At 48.0% G+C, this 18,674-nt stretch overlaps 1 protein-coding gene across 1 annotated transcript in view; it reads left to right on the forward strand.

The window, feature by feature from the left end:
* Window positions 1–18,674, forward strand: part of LOC149367823 (uncharacterized) — a 105,751-nt gene that overhangs the window by 77,799 nt on the left and 9,278 nt on the right. The window contains exon 10 of the mRNA XM_089575338.1: window positions 7,952–8,125. Coding sequence (XP_089431464.1) covers window positions 7,952–8,125 — 174 coding nt within the window. The remainder of the gene's footprint in view (window positions 1–7,951; window positions 8,126–18,674) is intronic.

Below are 18,674 nucleotides of genomic sequence, written 5' to 3' on the forward strand. Positions count from 1 at the left end.
AGCCGCCAGCCATCAAGTGACTGTCATATGACACAACAGGATCCCCACTAACCTCGCTCTTTTTTCCGAAGAATAAACGTTTTTTTTTTACTCTCTCTACCGGATAAAAAGAACCTGCTTGTCGATGCCCTTATATAGCAAGGATTAGTGTGCAGCTTGATCGCGGTGACCATAACCGACAACGCACTCTCTGAAGAGAGCAGGACTTGGCCACCCAGGCCGAACATAGAGGGATCCTATAGTATTAAGTAAGAAATAGCAGTTATCGTATTTATCCCAATGAAATCCATAACGGCTCAAGTTAAGCAGTTGGCATACATAACATGCGTCCGTCTGAAGCTAGAATCCGCGTCATCTGTCCAGCAGCCTTCTTATATCTCCGTCTGACCTGCACATTTGGTCATATCTAAATATTCCAGGGATACCAGCATCACTTAAACGATCCGACCGCCTTGCAACGCTCTTAACACGCCACGTTATTTCACGACTTTGCCTTTACGAGTCATCCGTCGCTCACCAAGGCATTCCTTTCTTCACCCACCCTCGAGAACGTCATCCCGCTTAAGCCACAGTGATCCCGTCGCACGCATTAAGGCTCGCGCCTCTGACATACAGCTCGCTTTCCCCGATGCTGGGACAGTTTGGAACACCCTGCCCTATAGTATACTGTCACGTAGTGGTGACTGCAGTCCGGCGAACAGGTACTCAGCGAGAATGTCTTCGAAACGAAACTCTTTATTCGGGCTGGCTTGCGCCCGCAAAAGAACTGAATCAGTCGGCGGCGGCGTAGCAACAAGCGTGCTCGGCGGTCGTCGAACAGAATGCCCACCGCTGTCGGCCATGCTGTTTTTAAAGCTGATAGCGAACATTCGAGATAAAGCATAGGAAGTTACTAGAACCTTCTAACGCAAACTAGAATCGCCTCCGTCCGGATGCGATCAACCGAGATAAATCTAGGCGCGTCTTGCGTCACAAACGAAGCGATAAAGCGGCGCGTCGGCAGCCTTGAAGTATGAACAAACAAATACTACAAACGAACGCTACAAAGATTCGCGGCATTACTCTCCTCTCAAAGAAGCATCGACTCGATGCTTTATAGTCGGATACAACTTAAGTCTGCAGTGAAGCTCCGCCCACATTCAGCCTCCGCGCACAGAATTCCTTCACAACAAAAAGTAGTCAGCTGCTTAAACGTTTCTTGTTACGTAAACAAGAAGCTTATCAAAAGAAAAACAATTATAAGCTCTAGAGTTTGGACACGTGGATTGTTTGATATAGTATAGGATTAAAAAGCTGATTTCATTTACAGTTGCGGTTGCCCAGCGCAGTAATACAGGACGCCCGTTTGATGATCTTGGAGTGGGCTGAGGTGTAGCCCACTCCAAGATCATCAAACGGGGAATAGTGAAAGCAGCAATGAAAGCCGCATTGACAAGATCTTGCCACCATGATGTACAAGCTAGTTTCGACGCCCAAATTTGTCGGCTGGAAGCAGCAGGTTACCTGACGCAGCTACTGTCCAGTGTCGCAGAAGGAGTACTGCAAGAGCTTAGAGGCAGGAAAAAGATCAAGGCCACATCACAAGAAAGGAAGCCGTATGCAGTAATTCCGTACATTCATGGCTTTTCACACAACCTCAAGAAGGTAGGCGAAAACGTTGACGTAAAAGTGCTGATGTCAGCACCTAACAAGTTAAGGAGCATGTGTGCCAAGGTAAATAGTGAGCGAACGGGGAGGAAGCAGTGCCAAAAGAAGCACAAGAACATGTACGTTAAATGTATTAAAAACGTCATCTATTAGATACCACTGTCATGCGGGCACACCTACATCGGCCAAACAGGGCGCTGTTTAAATGAAAGGCTGCAAGAGCATAAAAGATCTTTGAAAGGCGCCATCAGCAGTGAACTGGCAAGGCATTGCCGAGAGCATGAATGTGCTCCCCAACTTGTCAACACCACAATCATATCTACCTACCCAGACCAACGGACGAGAGAAATTGAAGAAGCCAACAACATTCGGCAAAATGGTGAAGAGTGCGTCAGCATCCTTTCCATTTCACTTCGCGACAGCGAAATTAACTATGTATGAATGCATAATCTCATGCCACGTGGTTTTTCGTCTATCACGCCTTCCGTCTTTCTCCCTTTTCTTTCTTTTTTTCTTTTTTTCTCTTATTTTTCCTTACTTTTTTGCACGAACGAGAGGTATTTAACCGGTGAACGTGCAATAAAACTTGGTTGTTTGTCAGCGTCGTGTCCCTCTCTCTGCTTCGTCCCACTTTGCGCTGTGTTTAGCCTCAGGTCTGCGGGTGGTATGAAGTTCTTCTCCGGTGGCTGGTTTGGCTGTAATGGAGAATGGCTTGCGTCAGTTCCGCCATGAATGCTCTTCCTCTGTCAATGATGAGCTTATCGGGGGCGCCGTGTTGCAGAAGAATGTTCTCCACGAAAAATTTGGCGACTTCTGCTGCTGTTCCGTTCGGTAGGTCTTTTGCCTCGGCGTAGCGGGTCAGGTAGTCGGTCGCTATAATGATCCACTTTTTTCCAGATGTTGATTTCGGGAAAGGCCCAAGCTAGTCCATGCCGATCTGCTGAAAGGGCCTTGAGGGGGGTTCAATGGGATTCAGATATCCTGCTGGTCGGGTTGGAGGGGTCTTTCGTCGCTGACAATCTCGGCAGGTTTTCACATAATGTGCAACATCGGCAGACAGTCGGGGCCAGTAATACTTGTCTTGAATGCGGCGGAGGTCGCCAGAAAACCCGAGATGTCCAGCTGTCGGCTTGTCGTGTGAGGCCTGAAGAACTTCTCCGCAGAGATTTATACGTACAACAAGCAGGTAGGCTATCTTGTTCGCTGCAAAATTCTTCTTCCCGAGGACATCGTTCTGTGAACAGAACGAAGACAACACTCGCTTGAACGAGGCGGGGGGTGAAGAAACCTTGCCTTCCAAGTATTCGATGAGGCATTTTATGTTGGGGTCCGCGCGTTGCTGTTGTACGAAAGAGCTGGAGCTGATGGGTCCCAGGAAGGCGTCCTCATCGTCGCCGGTGGTGGTGCATCTAGAGGGGCTCGTGACAGGCAGTCGGCGTCAGAGTGCTTGCGTCCGGACTTGTAAACTCCTGAAGCCGCAGGTTCCATCGAGTGAGGCGGCAGGAGGGGTCCTTCAAACTGACGAGCCTGCACAGTGCGTGGTGATCGCGGACCACCTTGAACGGTCGTCCGTACAGGTAGGGGCGGAATTTCGACGTAGCCCAGATGATGGCCAGGCACTCCTTCTCTGTTGTAGAATAATTAGCTTTGGCTTTGGACAGGGAACGGCTAGCGGACGCGATGACCTTCTCCACTCCGTCAATTTTCTGAACGAGGACAGCGCCTAGGCCCACACTACTTTCGTCGGTATGAATTTCAGTCTCGGCGTTTTCATCAAAGTGCGCGAGGGTCGGTGGGGACTGTAAACAGCGCTGAAGTTCCTTGAAGGCTTCTATTTGCGGCGCTTCCCATTTGAATGGCACATCTGCCTTTGTCAGGTGGGTCAGTGGCTCGGCAATGCGCGAAAAGTTCTTGACGAAACGTCGGCAATGCGCGAAAAGTTCTTGACGAAACGTCGGTAATACGCGCACAGTCCGAGGAATCTGCGAACAGTTTTCTTATCGGCCGGTGGCGGAAACATTGCGATAGCAGCTGTTTTCTGCGGGTCTGGGCGTACTGCCTCCTTGCTAAAAATGTGGCCCAGAAATAGCAGCTCTTCATACTCAAAGTGGCACTTCTCTGCTTCCAAGGCTAGCCCGGACGATTTGATTGCGTCTAGTACTGTTTGAAGCCTTTTTAGGTGTTCCTCAAAGTTCGAAGCGAAGACAACGACGTCATCTAAATATACCAGACAAATCTGCCACTTCAGGCCTGCAGCACTGTATGCACTACTCGCTGAAATGTGGCTGGTGCGGAACAGAGACCAAATGGCATCACCTTGAACTGAAAGAGGCCATCTGGAGTGATGAATGCGGTCTTCTCGCGATCTCTTTCATCGGCCTCAATTTTCCAGTAGCCGCTCTTCAGGTCCATCAATCAGAAATACCTGGCGTTGCAGAGCCGGTCCAGTGTGTCGTCGATGCGAGGGAGGGGGCAGACGTCCTTTTTTTGTGATGTTGTTCGAGCGCCGATAATTAACGCACAATTGAAGTGCACCGTCTTTCTTTCTCACTAGAACAACAGGTGCCGCCCAGGGGCTCTTTGAAGGCTGAATAACGTCGTCGCGCAGCATTTCTTCCACTTGGTCCCGGATGGCTTGTCGTTCTCGCGGCGACACTCGGTAGGGGCTCTGGCGGAGAGGTCGGGCGTGCTGGTCGGTTGTAATGCGATGTTTGGCAATCAGCGTTTGTCGGACCTTCGGAGATGACGAGAAGCACGCGCTGTAGCTTCGAAGGAGATTGCGGATCTGGTCTTGTCTGTTCCGGGGCAGGGCTGGATTTATGTCGAAAGTGGGCGAGTTCTCTTGGTCAGGCGATTCTGCGGATGGGTCGGAGAGGGCGAAGAAGTCTCGTACGTTCGAGATTTTTTTTTCAAGGAAAACAATCCTCGTTCCTTTGTTAATGTGCCGGTATTCTTCAGTAAAGTTAGTCAGCAGTACTTCGGCTTGGCCTTTGCGGAAATGTGCGATGCCTCTTGCGATGCCGATTCCTCGGTCGAGGAGCAACTGCAGGTTCCACTCGATAATGGCTTCAGTGTCACTCGTTTCCGTGGCGCCTACGGTGATGATGACGCCTGAGCGGGGTGGGACACTCACTTGTTCCTCCAGGTCACTAAGCGCAACGTGATGTTCCGGAGTTCTCGTCGACGGGATGGCCTCGTCCGTGGAAAGTGTGATCATCTTGGATCGCAGGTCGATGATCGCTTGATGCTCATTAAGGAAATCCATGCCCAAGATCACTTCGCGGGAACATATTCGTAGCACCACGAAGGTCGCGGGATAGGTATGTTCCTTGAGAGTCACTCCCGCTGTGCATCGTCCTGATGGGGTAATGATGTGGCCCCCTGCGGTGCAAATTTGTGGGCCGTCCCAAGCGGTCGTTACTTTCCTCAGTTGCGCAGCGAATGATCCGCTGATCACCGAATAATCGTGTCCTGTGTCGACTAGAGTGGTGACTTTCCGGCCGTCGATAACCACTTCTAAGTCGGATGTCCTGGCTCTGGAGTTACACGTCGTCCTCGGCGTCGGGTTACGGCTTCGTCGGATATGTGAATCGTGGGTGGGGCGTGTGGTCGGAACTTTTCTTGATGGCGGCGTAGTTTTGAAGGCGGTTTGCGTCGTGGTCGAGGTTGTTGTATGCGTCGTCGGCGTAGTAGGTGCGGCGTCTTCATACGGCGTGGTCGCTGGAGGATCTTCGTCGCTTCCTCGGCAAGCAACCTGACCTCCACAGGTTACTTTGTTGAGTTTTCCCTACGGGGGCTAAGGGGACCTTCCTCGTACAGCCGCGGCGTTGCTGCGGCTTGGTGATGCAAATCGTGCGGTGGACGGCGACGGGGAGCGGAAAGGCGACGGGGAGCGGGAAAGACGGCTTGAAGACACGTACTCCCCTCTGCGAAGGTAGTCGTCGATTTCTCGTGGTCGCTGGCCGGGGAGCGGTCGAACGTCGTCGATGGCAAAACCTCCCAGGCCGATGCGCCTGTACGGGCAGTGGCGAAGTTTATGACCTGCTTCGCCGCAATGGAAGCAGAGTGGGCGGCTGTTGGAAGTCCTCCAGGCGTCGCACTTCCTGGGGCTTGGGCGGCGTTCATAGGCTGGGCGGACGGGGGGAAGGGGGTGGCGTTCGGGAACAGCTGGTTCACGTCGAAGAGGCGGACTTCGTCTCTCGCGCTGGGGCTGAGGACTGCGTAGTGCAGCGGCGTAGGTTAAGGCTGGAGCTTCAGCAGAAGGCGAAGATGACGGGGTACCAAGCGCATGATGCACTTCTTCACGGATAATGTCCGTGAGCGACGCCACCTGAGGCTGCTGCGTCTGCTGCGTTTTGGATGGCAGCAGCCGACGAAGTTCCTCGCGAACAATTTCGCGTATCAAATCTCGCAGGTTATCCCCGCTTGCAAGGGTATCTCCTGGGGGGCTTGTCGGCTGCACTTCAAGTGGTCGGTTGTAGTGCCGGGTCCGGGCGTTGAGGGTCTTTTCGATGGTTGAAGCTTCAGATTCAAACTCGGCGACGGTTTGTGGAGGATCCCGGATCAGGCCGGCGAAAAGTTGCTCCTTCACGCCACGCATCAGGAAGGACAGCTTCTTTTCTTCAGTCATGTCGGGGTTGGCGCGCCTGAAAAGGCGTTTCATGTCTTCCGAATACGCAGTCACGGTCTCATTTGGACGTTTAATTTTTGTCTGCAGCAGGACCTCCGCTCTTTCCTTCCGCACGACGTTGGTAAACGTACCCACTAGCTGCTTCTTGAAGGTCGCCCAGGTCGTGAGGGAAGATTCGTGGTTTTCAAACCACGTTCTGGCAGGACCGTCCAATGCAAAATAAACATTTCGAAGTTCAGCGCTGTCGTCCCAGGTGTTCAGCACTGCCACACGGTCGTACAAGTCCAGCCAGTCTTCCACATCTTCGTGTGCTTCTCCAAGGATAGTCGGTGGCTCACGGGGCTGTCGAAGCACGACGGGCGTTGGCTGTGCGCCAGGTTCCATCGTGAGGGGCATGGCAAGATAGCAGATCAGCACCTCCACCAGATGTCACGTAGTGGTGACTGTAGTCCGGCGAACAGGAACAGAGCGAGAATGTCTTCGAAACGAAACTCTTTATTCGGGCTGACTTGCGCCCGCAAAGAACTGAATCAGTCGGCGGCGGCGTAGCAACAAGCGTGCTCGGCGGTCGAACAAGAAAAACATGCTTTTGCGAGCCTCACATGCAGACCATGCGAACCTCACATTGCGAACCTCACATGCAGCAAATACAATACTACAAGTTCTCCGAATGATTTAGAAGCATTCCTCCCTTACCCGACGTTATTCGCTGACCTCTAAAAGCTACAAGCCCCATTCCGCGGCCAACTAGGAACCTGTTCTCTTCGACATATGGTTGGCACCGTTCCGGCTACAACACGCGCTCTCAATCTGAGGCGTAGAAGACAATTTTCAGCGCACCAGCCCCTGTTTTTCAAGCTGTTAGAAAGTTCTACGTGTTTACTTCTCCCCTTGTCGTTTTCAAAACCGCATTCCCGTGTTGTAACTACGCCGGTACAATGCGCGTTTTCACTGGACCCTACGATGTAGTCTTCGACGCAGAAGTTTCTAGTTTTAGAGCTTTCCAAGCGTTACTTTTTTCCCGGCAGTCCTGAAAATTACACGCCTGTACTAACAACGCGGGAACGCTCGTTTTCGACATGTTTGCCCATTTTTTCAAGTTCACCTTTTATTTTAATCGACCGCCAACAAATATCAATCGAAAGAAGTTATGTATTATTGGATGCCAGAAAAAACTTCGCTTTCCTGTAGAACGGGTTTTCAATAATGGGGAAAACTGATACAGTATTACTTGCGCAACTAAAATTCTAATTATAGCCAGGCACATAGATGTAGTCGTATAAAATTACATAGTATTAGAATTTCGATGAGCAGCTTACTAGCTAGATTTTGTAAACGGAAAAAACCAGTCACACAAAACGAAGGACAAGAAGAGTGTACACAGCACAACGACACACCACAACTCTTCTAGTCCCTCGTCTTGTGTGACTAGTTTTTTCCGTTTATAATGTACCAACTGGCCCGCATTTCAACCCTTCTGCGTAGCTAGATTTCTTTCCTTGTGGCATCTGCGCACAGCGCATTGCCATGATTTAAAAGCCATAATAATAGGTAAGGAAGTCTATTTTAAAAAAAAATACTGCTGTTTTCGCCGAAACACTGAGTATGCTAGTCTCAGGAAGAATCCCCTAATTGACTCCACGGAGTGAATACCATGCATCTTCTCTCGCACAGTCAGTAGGCCAGCACAGCTTCCGGGAATTGGAGAAGCGGCAGGTGCCCACCCATGCCTTGCTCTCGGTCACCATGAAGGGCCGCTGGACCCAGTCCTCGCAGGGACAGTCGCTGGAGTTCTTCTCGCAGTGTGAGCGGAATCTCAGCGCGCCGTCGTTTGGCAGCTACACCGAGGTGAGCGATCATAGCAACACGGATCGGGTACTTGGCTTTGGCTTGTTTTCAGATCGTTTTGCATTATAGCCAAAAGGTGCATTAAGGGCTTCTTCCGGCACAAAATGTGCCGCCACTGGCGGCGTTGTCGTAATAGACAATAATGAGACTCTCGTGCTAGCCTTCAGCATGACGAAATTGTTGCGTATGATGTGCCTACACTGAAATGGATAATTGGAATGAGGAGCAGGTCCATTCGACAATGCCGAGCGCACTAAAGTGGTCCAGGTCTCCTTAACGGTGTTTAAAATCATAGGAGATGCTGTTTGAGTGTGTTGTAGATATGACCATCACATCTGTGTAAGTGAGAGAATGCAGCGGAAGTCCTGTTGTGCTTGCTCCGTTGTTTTCTCCAGAGGAGTCGTGTGCTCTTCGTGCTCTACGGTGCTCAAGCCTGCTCGTACAGCTCATTGAAATATTTAATTTAAGAATTTAGGTTGCAGTTTTCATTCCTTTATTGTTTATTTGGCCACAGGGGGGCACAGTACATTATAGAGGGGAGGCAAAAAAACAGAATAATACTAAAGAAAAGGCAATTGGTGCGAAAAGTTAAACTAATAATAGTTCATCTTACCAACTCGGCCAAATTTCAGCTTTACTCAAACTAATAATAAAAAATGCAGAACCGAAATAACGAAACCATTTAAAGCAAAGATGAAAAGGCAAACACGCAAAATAATATGTACAAATATTAATGGTTCTAGAAATGTTGCATAGTGGCGCAAGTATAATTATAAAATACAATGCACAATTACCACACTAATTATACATGATAAGCCAATCAATACAATAACTTGCGAAGTAAATACTTTGGCCACCGTTCTAAAATGGTCAGTGCTAGTTACGCCAGTAAGTGACGCCGGTAAGTTATTCGATTCTTTGCTGGCCTGGAGAAGAAATGCATATAAACAGGTGAATGTGTTGCAATGTGCAACGTTTACTTTTTGGCCGCGTTAAAACGACATGAAATTTACGGTGGTGGTTCAAGTAAACGTAAAGTATAACTTGATAAAGTATGACATGGAAAAGGCAGAGGCGATATTTTTTTCTGCGGGTGCACAACAGTGGGTGGTATAGAAACGTTTTTCTTTTAGTCACGCTGGCAGGCCTTTAGTGGTTGTTTAGGATTAATTGGACTCAGCGGTTCTTCATTGTTTCAAGGGGTTGTGTGAGGGTGACATGCCTGAAATCCCAAAGTAATGATGCGTTTTTAAGCTGTGGGCGAATGTAAGTTGGGTAGAATAAAATATTTAACGATGATGGTGCCATGAAAAAATGTAATCAATATGTGTTTTCTAAGGCAAATTACTGGCAATGTGAACACCCAGGTCTCGATATGACGTTATACTTTCCAATTAGATGTTATTATGGAGATAGGTGGGACTCATCATGTTAGTACGGGATATTGTCTGGTAAAACAATACCGCTGTAGTTTTGTGTTCATACCCTGATTCAATTCTAAAGCGGCTTTCACTGTAGTACCTGTACTGAAGAGCCGATGTGAAGGGTGTGTCTTTACGGTCGTCTCCAGAGCATGGAAGTAAAGGTCAAAAATCAGCAATGCAAATAAAAGCAATGTGTAGGCTGAAAAAAATGGCAATATCTTAACGATGTCATGCTGTAGACGACAGCGCTGTCAAAATAAGGGGATTTGACATAGGCCACACTCTGGGATGCAGAGTAACACCCTGTATTGTCGCCATTCATTGTGAATGTACAAAGACACGGAGACGTATAAATTACACTGTGGAAATAATTTCGGTGGCGAATATAGGACAGCGCTCTACTTGCTCCAACTTTCCCTGAACAAAGCCCACAAAGTTACTTTACCACAATCTATTTTTTTTTTTAAATTCAATTCAAGTTTATTTGCATCTATACATGTACAGATGACGGGAGTGCAGGCAAAAAGCCAAATGGATTTGGCTTGACGGGGTCTGTACCCCCTACAGAAATGGCACTATGCACAATAAAGAGAACGCAAAGATACAATAATGGATAAACGAAAAAAAAGCATTAGTGAACATTCTATAACAGAAATACATACGGGCAAAAAAAAATCAATGATAGAATGCTGAAAGGATTTAAATAGCAGAAAGCATATAGCATAAAATTATACAAATAAAATAGCTTTTGTAACGGCCTTTAGTGGCAAGAGATGACTGATTGTGAAGGCCGGTTAGAGCGGGCAAGGACAGGTCCGGTCGCAGAACAGTTGATGCTCCCACCACGCGCCGCGCGTCGGTTCTGCTGCCTCAGCTGCCGATCGTCGTCTTCTCGCCTCGCCCCGCGCATCGGTTCTGTTGCTCCGTCTGCTAAGCGTCTTCCTCTTTACATTTGGCCCCGGGGGAAAAAGAGCCATCCTGGCGATTTAGGGGGTCAACAGGACGCAGGGGTCGTAGTATGGCTTCAAACGCGAAATGTGGACGGTCTCACGCCCACGTCGTCGGAGATCGGATGATGGCGTCACGGGCTCAACGACGTAATTGACGGGAGAAGTGCGCTCAAGGACACGGTAGGGTCCGTGGTAGTTGGGCAGCAATTTGGTAGAGAGACCTGGTGCAGCAGAAGGCACACGGAGCCAAACAAGAGATTGCGGCTGAAAAGTGTCTGGGCCATGGGAGTGGTCGAAGCGGTATTTTTGGCGCCCTTGGTCGTCGGACGTGAATGACCGGGCGAGCTGGCGGCACTCTTCAGCGTATCGGGAGGCTTCAGATACGGTTGTGGTTGCCGACGAATCAGGATGGTACGGAAGAATAGTGTCGAGCGGCGAGGATGGTTCACGGCCGTATAGAAGGAAGAATGGTGAGAAACCAGTAGTGCTCTGCGTAGCGGTGTTGTAGGCATATGTGACGAAGGGGAGGATGACGTCCCAGTTAGAATGGTCTGCCGCCACGTACATTGACAACATGTCACCTAATGTTCGATTGAAACGTTCTGTCAAGCCGTTCGTCTGGGGATGATAGGCAGTAGTGGTGCGGCGAGTAATGTTGCATTGCTGCAGTAGAGATGAAACGACGTCTGACAGAAACACCAGCCCACGGTCGCTCAACAGTTCACGCGGGGCTCCGTGCCGAAGGATGAAATGGTGCAAAAGGAAGGCTGCAACATCCCGCGCCGTAGCAGCTGGGAGGGCAGCTGTTTCGAACAAACTGCTTGATCTGGAGCAGTAGCGAGCTGTCCTCTGGCGTCATGCTGAGGCTAGTTACTGTGTCTGTCTGTGCAGAGGGCTGCCGAGTGAAAACGCGCTGTCGGCGGAGCTCATCGTAGCTTTGGCAGTGGTCGAAGATTTCGGTGACAGATGTAACGTTCTTGCCCACAAGCATATTGAAAGCGTCATCTTCGATTCCTTTCAGAATGTGTTTAACTTTATCGGCCTCCGCCATGGACGCATTGACGCGCTTGCAGAGATTGACGACATCTTCTATGTAGCTGGTGTATGATTCACCACTCTGCTGTGCGCGAACGCGAAGACGCTGCTCGGCGCGAAGTTTGCGTACTGCAGGACGGCCGAAGATGTCGGAGAAGCTGGTTTTAAATGCGGTCCAGGTGGTAAAGTCCGATTCGTGGTTCTGGTACCAAAGGTGGGCAACGCCGGTTAGGTAGAAGATTACATTGGTGAGTTTCATAGTGTCGTCCCATCGGTTATGTGCGCTCACCCTGTCGTAAGAGGACAACCAGTCTTCCACGTCGTGATCGTCCGTGCCGCTGAAGACGGCAGGGTCGCGCTGGCGGAGCGCACCATGGCAAGCGACGGGTGCCGGTGAGGAGCTGGCTGGCTGGTTGGCGTTGTCAGGCATAGGGGTAGTGATAGTCCGGTTACGTAGCTCCAGGACGGGATTCCGCAACCTCCACCAAGATGTAACGGCCTTTATTGGCAAGAGATGACTGATTGTGAAGGCCGGTTAGAGCGGGCAAGGACAGGTCCGGTCGCAGAACAGTTGATGCTCCCACCACGTGCCGCGCGTCGGTTCTGCTGCCTCAGCTGCCGATCGTCGTCTTCTCGCCTCGCCCCGCGCATCGGTTCTGTTGCTCCGTCTGCTAAGCGTCTTCCTCTTTACACTTTGAAATTCACAAGCATAAATAATAAGTTACTAACAAGCAAAGAAAATTGGTTAGGCATTCATGGCGTCAGTGTATACTACAGCAAAGCAAACAAAACAAAAAAGGAATCCACAATGAGCCCTTAAAAGAAGAGATACGTTGTTATTAAGTTTCTAATGAGTTTAACAAAGATGGCAGTGTGTGGCGTAACATTTGTTGACCGTAGTTAGTGCGCGTTTTAGGAACGTACCATGTTTCTCTGTGACGTGTGTTGTAAATATTAGAACTCATTGTCAGTAGACAGGGGGGGAAATCCGACTGTGCGGCCTGCGCGTGGCCCCCCCTGCCACCGGATACGGGCTGGTGTAGTTTCGGCTACTAAGCTTTGTTCCGGTGCAACGCACAGCGGTGGGTGGATTCGCCGGAGTCCACTCTTGGGGTTGCGAATCCCCAGGAAAGGTGCAGCAGACTTTCCGCGACATTGTGAGCGTGTCGCGCCCACGATGCCCTATGCCTGTGTGGGAGGGCAGGTCCGAGAAGGGAGACGGACTGGGCACGTGGAATCCGGCTTAAAAGCAGAACTGGTGACTAGAACGGCTGTTTGCTTTTGGCGTGGTCGACGCGGTAGACGCAGTCGGGACTTTGTCGTTTTGCCGTGGTGCTGGCGCTGCGGTAGACGCGGTTCCGACTTAGCTGTTTTGCCGATCGACGAGATCGCCCGGGCAGACGCGGTCGTTCCAAAATTCGCAAAATTGAAAGTCACGGTTCCCTCTCGGTACGAGGGCGTACCACCCAGCCGCGGACGCGTTGGTTTCCGATCACGAAGAGCTCGGTGCCTCGCGGGGGCATGCGGCTGGGCGATCCAAGTTTGGGTTTTGGGGAAGCTGCCCTTGGCCTGAAAGCACGAAAAGAGATGGAGTAAGTAGCAGCAAACTCCAAGGCCAGTAAGCTCCGAAACGCGGGAAAGCCTGGCGGCTGTCTGAGTAACGGTTAGTAGACTGGTGAAATCGCAGAGGGCATCATTGCCCTGGTCAGGCACGTGCATATATACCGTGTGGTAGCGCGTGATGCCACTGCGGACATCAATCGAGACCTCAACCATGACAGGGTGGTAGAATGGATTGAGGTTTCACATACTATGCCAGGGCGATCGCTGGCAACGATCGCCGCGAAAACCGTGAAAGGATGGCTGCAGCGTGTGCGAGTACTGCAGGAGTAAGAGCCGAAGTACCGAACGAGTGCTGTGAAATATCCGTCTCTTAGTACTGTGGGAGGGTCGGGGTGGCGGAACCTGGCTTGGGGGAGGGGATCCTAGCCAAGCCCCTGTTAGGATTTTCCCTGTCTCGGACGGTCGGAGATCGCCGGCAAAACGTTCTCTGTGGTGTGGGAGTACGTCCAACGCCGAGGGCCCACAATTGGTGCACTGAGTGCTCGCCCTTCAAGGAGGCCTGAAAAGGAACTCAGGATCAAATCAAGCCAAATCTGGTCAAAATACCTGCTGTCCCCAATCCCACCTAATTCCCACAACCCAAACCAATTTCCAATTTCCCATTTCCAAACGCCCATCCCATCCCTCTACGTCCCAGGGGAGATCAGGGGAGTCTCCCCGGGCCCGCTTCCTCGGCGGTGGGTCGCTGAAGTAGAGATTTCCCTATTTATTTCTTTCCACCTTCGGGTGGCAAAATCACAATTGCCCTCGGGCCAAATCTTTTATTTTGCTATTGGGCTTATACCCGCGATACATTAGTGGTGCGGGAGAGGCAAATTTTCTTATTCATTTTTGTCGCCTCAACTATCATTTGTCAGTAGACATAAATGCTCGAAGAATTTGTTGTTCTGTTTTTTCGCAGTAGTGAAACGCTTGAGTAAAATACTACGATATATGGAGGTGACCGGCTGTAAGTTAAGGGCACTGAAAAGAGGCTGCGTATCAGCGTCATATGAGGAATTAGCGATATCGCGCACTGCTTGCTTCTGCAAAAGATAAAGTTTTGTGCTGTTAGACATCGTGGTGTTTCCCCACACTAAATGGCAGTAATTCAGATGGTACAGGAAGAGACAGTTGTAAAGCAGCTTTTTGACGCTCAAGGGAAGAAAAAATCGAAGTTTCGTTAGTATCCCCACAACACGAGCGATTTTGTTAGCAACTGAGTCTGTACAAAGATTCCAAAGTAAATTCTCTTGAAATACGACCCCTGGCACTTAATGGATGGCACAATGTTGATAAGCGAGGAACCCATTTGCAAGTGGCCGTCAATGTGGACATTTTTATTTTTAGGTTGAAAATGTACAGCCTTTGTCTTGCTTTTATTTATAGACAGTGAATTCCATGAACTCCATCGATTGAGTTCGCTTAAAGCAGCGTTCGCAAGAGCCAACCGGTCCCTTGCACAACCAGATGTAAAAAACAGACTAGTGTCGTCAGCGTATATGATGAATTGGGCAGTGGTGTCAATATTTATTATGTCGTTAATGTAAATATTAAATAACAAAGGTCCAAGAATGCTCCCTTGAGGTACACCAGAATGAATGGGTAAGTTATCTGAAAGACAGTTATTTATTGAAACCCTCTGACACCTGAACTGTAGATAGCTTTTGATTAAGCTAAGGAATGGGCCCCTGAAACCATAAATTTCAAGTTTTGTTAGCAGTGTGGTGTGATTAATTGTGTTAAAGTCCTCTGAAAAATTGATAAAAATGCCTAGTATCGCAAAATTTTGCTCAAATGCTTGTAATGTTAGTTCCTTTTGTGTTAGTAGAGCTAACTCTGTCGAACGACCCTTCCGGAAACCGAACTGACAGTCAGTAAGGATATTGTGTTTTTCGCAGAAAGCGGTCATTCTGAGTGTTATTAATTTTTCTAGGCATTTTGAAAATACAGGTAAAATGGATATTGGTCTGTAGTTAGACATGTTGTTTCTATCACCGGCTTTGAAGAGCACTGTAACTCTTGCGAGTTGCATGCGCTTAGCAAATATACTGTTTACAAAGCACAAATTATACACATGCTCAAGAACTGGACATATCAGATCTAAAACGTGTTTTACGGGGCGTATTTGCAGGTCATCAATATCGCAGCTTTTACTGTTTCGCAGAGCGGTGAACGTGAGACAAATTTCTTCGGCGCTAGTTGGATGCAGAAAAGCACTATCGCAAGTTTTGGAATTGAGGTAGTCTGCGGAGCGAGGATCGTGCAAACTATTCACTAGGGACACAAAATAATTATTAAAAGCGTTTGCTAAATGCGCGCCTGATGAAAGTTCCCCATTAACGATCAATTCTCGTACGCCCTCTGGATGCTGACGTCTAATGTTAAGCACTGCGCTAAGGTTTCTCCACGTGATGTCCGTCCGCTTTATAGCTTCAGGATCAAACAACCTATGAAGGTAATCTTTCTTAGCTTGTCTGAGGGCTGCAGTTAGCTTATTCCGAAATTTCTTAAATTAGGATAGATGGCACGTGTCTCTTGTGTCCAAAAAACGTTTGAATAGAGCATCTTTTTGCTTGATTAGTTTCAGAAGTGCATTGGTTATTCAAGGTTTTCTAACTTTTCTAGGCTTCAGTGTTTTAGGGGGAAAAGATTACGAGTAAGCCTTTTTTAAAAGACACAGACATGATTCGTACGCGGCGTCTACGTCAGACTGATTGTACACGTCGAGCCAATTTATTTTTGATATTCTTGTATGGAAATCTTCGAGTGTAGCTGGATTAATATCTTTGATAGTGATCGGGGGACACTGCTTTGGCTCTTTACTCGAGACATACGATTCCAAGAGAAGAAATACTGGCAAATGATCGCTAATATGAGCGCTGATTACTCCGGAGTTAGTAGATCGAGATTCAGTGTTTATAATGAAAACATCAAGCAAACTTTCACAGTCGTTGCCAATGCGAGTTGGAGCAGTAATTGTGTTGAAACATGCATTAGCTTCTAACAGTCGAGTGAAATCAGTACTCAGCTGCGTTTCGTTCAACATGTTAATATTTATATCGCCGCCCAAGACGAGTTCATACCTGTTTTCATTTATCCAGGATAAGAAGTTTTCCATAAATGTGAAAAAGTTTGTAACGTTCCCGCCTGGAGGGCGATATAAAACAGAAAATATGCTTTTGTTGCGAATGACAGTCAAGATTTCAAAGTCCGCTGGAACCGCCGTAAACTCGTCGATTTTTTCACACTGAAAATTCTCCCTGGCCATGAAAAGTACTCCTCCACCGTTCCTGACTGAGCGATTTAAGTAGTGTCTTGTGTAACCTGGGATCTGTATAACTTCGTGGTCGTGTCGGTACCATGTTTCACAAAGCATAATAACATCAAATGAGAAGCCAAAACATGAAAACAAGGCACACTGCTCATCAGACTTATTGCGCGCTGATTGAGTGTTCAACAGGAAGAAAGATGTGCATGGCTTTTCATGATAAATTTTAGTCACATCCGCAGGGTTCACCGATTTGCCAGCCATTGACGGGAATGGCTGTTGACAAATTGCTCGGAATCCTAGTTCCTCATTTCATCTTATCGATGTCCGCAACGCAAGACTGAGCTACCGAGCTAGAACACATTATCATGCTTTACCAGCCAGATGTCATTGCAGTAACAGAAATATGGCTGCGTCCTGAAATAACTGATAGTGAGATAGTACCACCTACGTATCGAATGATACGTAAGAATCGTGACACGCGCGGTGGTGGTGTGGCGCTTATTTTTAAAGAAGGAATCGAATTTGTTCTTATGAAGGATTGCCCTAACACGGAGAGCATCTGGTGCCGGATAAAATTTGGTGTTTCTTCTTGTGTTATTGCCGCAGTATATCGACCCCCCAGTGCCCCTATTACATTTCTTGAATCGTTACAAGAATACGTTTCAAATAATGTACCTGGAAACGCTAGTGTGATCATTGTCGGTGATTTCAATTTGCCGAGTATATCTTGGGAGTCACTTGATGCAGGCACAACTGATGCTAAACACTGTGAGGTCATGTTAGACATTGCCTTTAATAATGATCTCACACAAATTGTTAAACGCACAACAAGGATTGGAGCAAGTACGGAATCAATACTGGACTTGGTTTTTGTAAGCAGCAAAATAACTGAATAAAATGTGTCCGTTAAGGAAGGGCTTTCTGACCATAACCTTGTTTTAGTTTATTTCAAACGGCTTAGACCACCGGAAAAAACGAAAAGGCTAACTATTTCTGTTAACGATTTTTCGAATGCTGATGATGTCAGCATCATAGACTACTTGGAAATGACCTTGGATTCTTACCACGGGGAGGATGACGTCAACACTTTGTGGGAGAGGTTTAAAAATATAATCAGGTACTGCCTGCAAAAGTTTGTTCCCCAACGTAAAAAAACGATAAAGAAACGTAACCCTTGGATAAATCGTGAAATAATCCAGCTAAAGCGAAGGATAAAGCGGAGAAAACGCAACAGAGTAAGGAATCAAAATGAAATTTCGCACCTATCTTCGATACTTAAAGAGAAGTTATTGAGAGCAAAAGATAGGTATTTTTCAGAAAAGCTCACCCAATTTATGAAAACTTCCCCACAGCGTTTTTGGCGTCACCTTTCACCCTCATGGGAAAAAATGGAGTTTCTTACAGTGGATGGTTGTGTTGTTACTGATAAATCAGAAATCGCTAACAGATGTAATGCCTATTTTCATTCTGTATTTAGCCCTTCTAACTCTATGCCCCAGAATTCTATAAGCGGATTATGCTCCCCGCCGTCTGACACACCCGCTATTACCTTGTCCCATGAAGGAATTTTTTCCCTCCTCCTTAATTTAGATACAAAAAAGTCTTCCCGTCCTGATTCTATTCCTAATGAGTTCCTAAGAAGATACGCGGAATGGATCGCAAAATATTTAATTATCATATTCAATGCATCACTGAAGCAACATTCCTTGCCAAATGACTGGCTGCAGGCTAGGATAGTTCCAGTACACAAATCTGGAAGCAATCACGTTCCCGACAATTACAGACCTATTTTTATCACCTGCTCCTGTTGCAAGATGCTTGAGCACGTCGTGGCAAACTGCTTATCCAAATATCTTGAGGACACGAACAAACTAAACCCCAATCAACATGGTTTCAGGCGGAAGCTCTCTACTGTTACCCAACTTGTAGAAACACTGCATGATTTTTCAAAAGCCTTAAACAACAGGGATCAAGTGGATGCAGTTTGCCTAGACATGTCTAAAGCATTCGACCATGTACCCCATGATGAACTTCTTAATAGGCTCATTGACTTAGGCATAAACACAGATATTGTATACTGGATTAAAGCTTACCTTACTAATAGAACCCAGTATGTGGAGGTAGACGGTGCGAAATCTGACGTCCTAGGTGTACCCTCGGTGTCCCTCAGGGGTCTGTGCTGGGGCCCATATTATTTTTATGCTATATTAACAACATCGCAGTCTCACTTCCTCCTCAAATTACAGTCCGGCTATTTGCGGATG

The sequence above is a fragment of the Amblyomma mixtum genome, chromosome 1, assembly GCF_055824585.1.
Source record: "Amblyomma mixtum isolate Tamu chromosome 1, ASM5582458v1, whole genome shotgun sequence".
In the NCBI taxonomy this organism is placed as follows: domain Eukaryota; kingdom Metazoa; phylum Arthropoda; class Arachnida; order Ixodida; family Ixodidae; genus Amblyomma; species Amblyomma mixtum.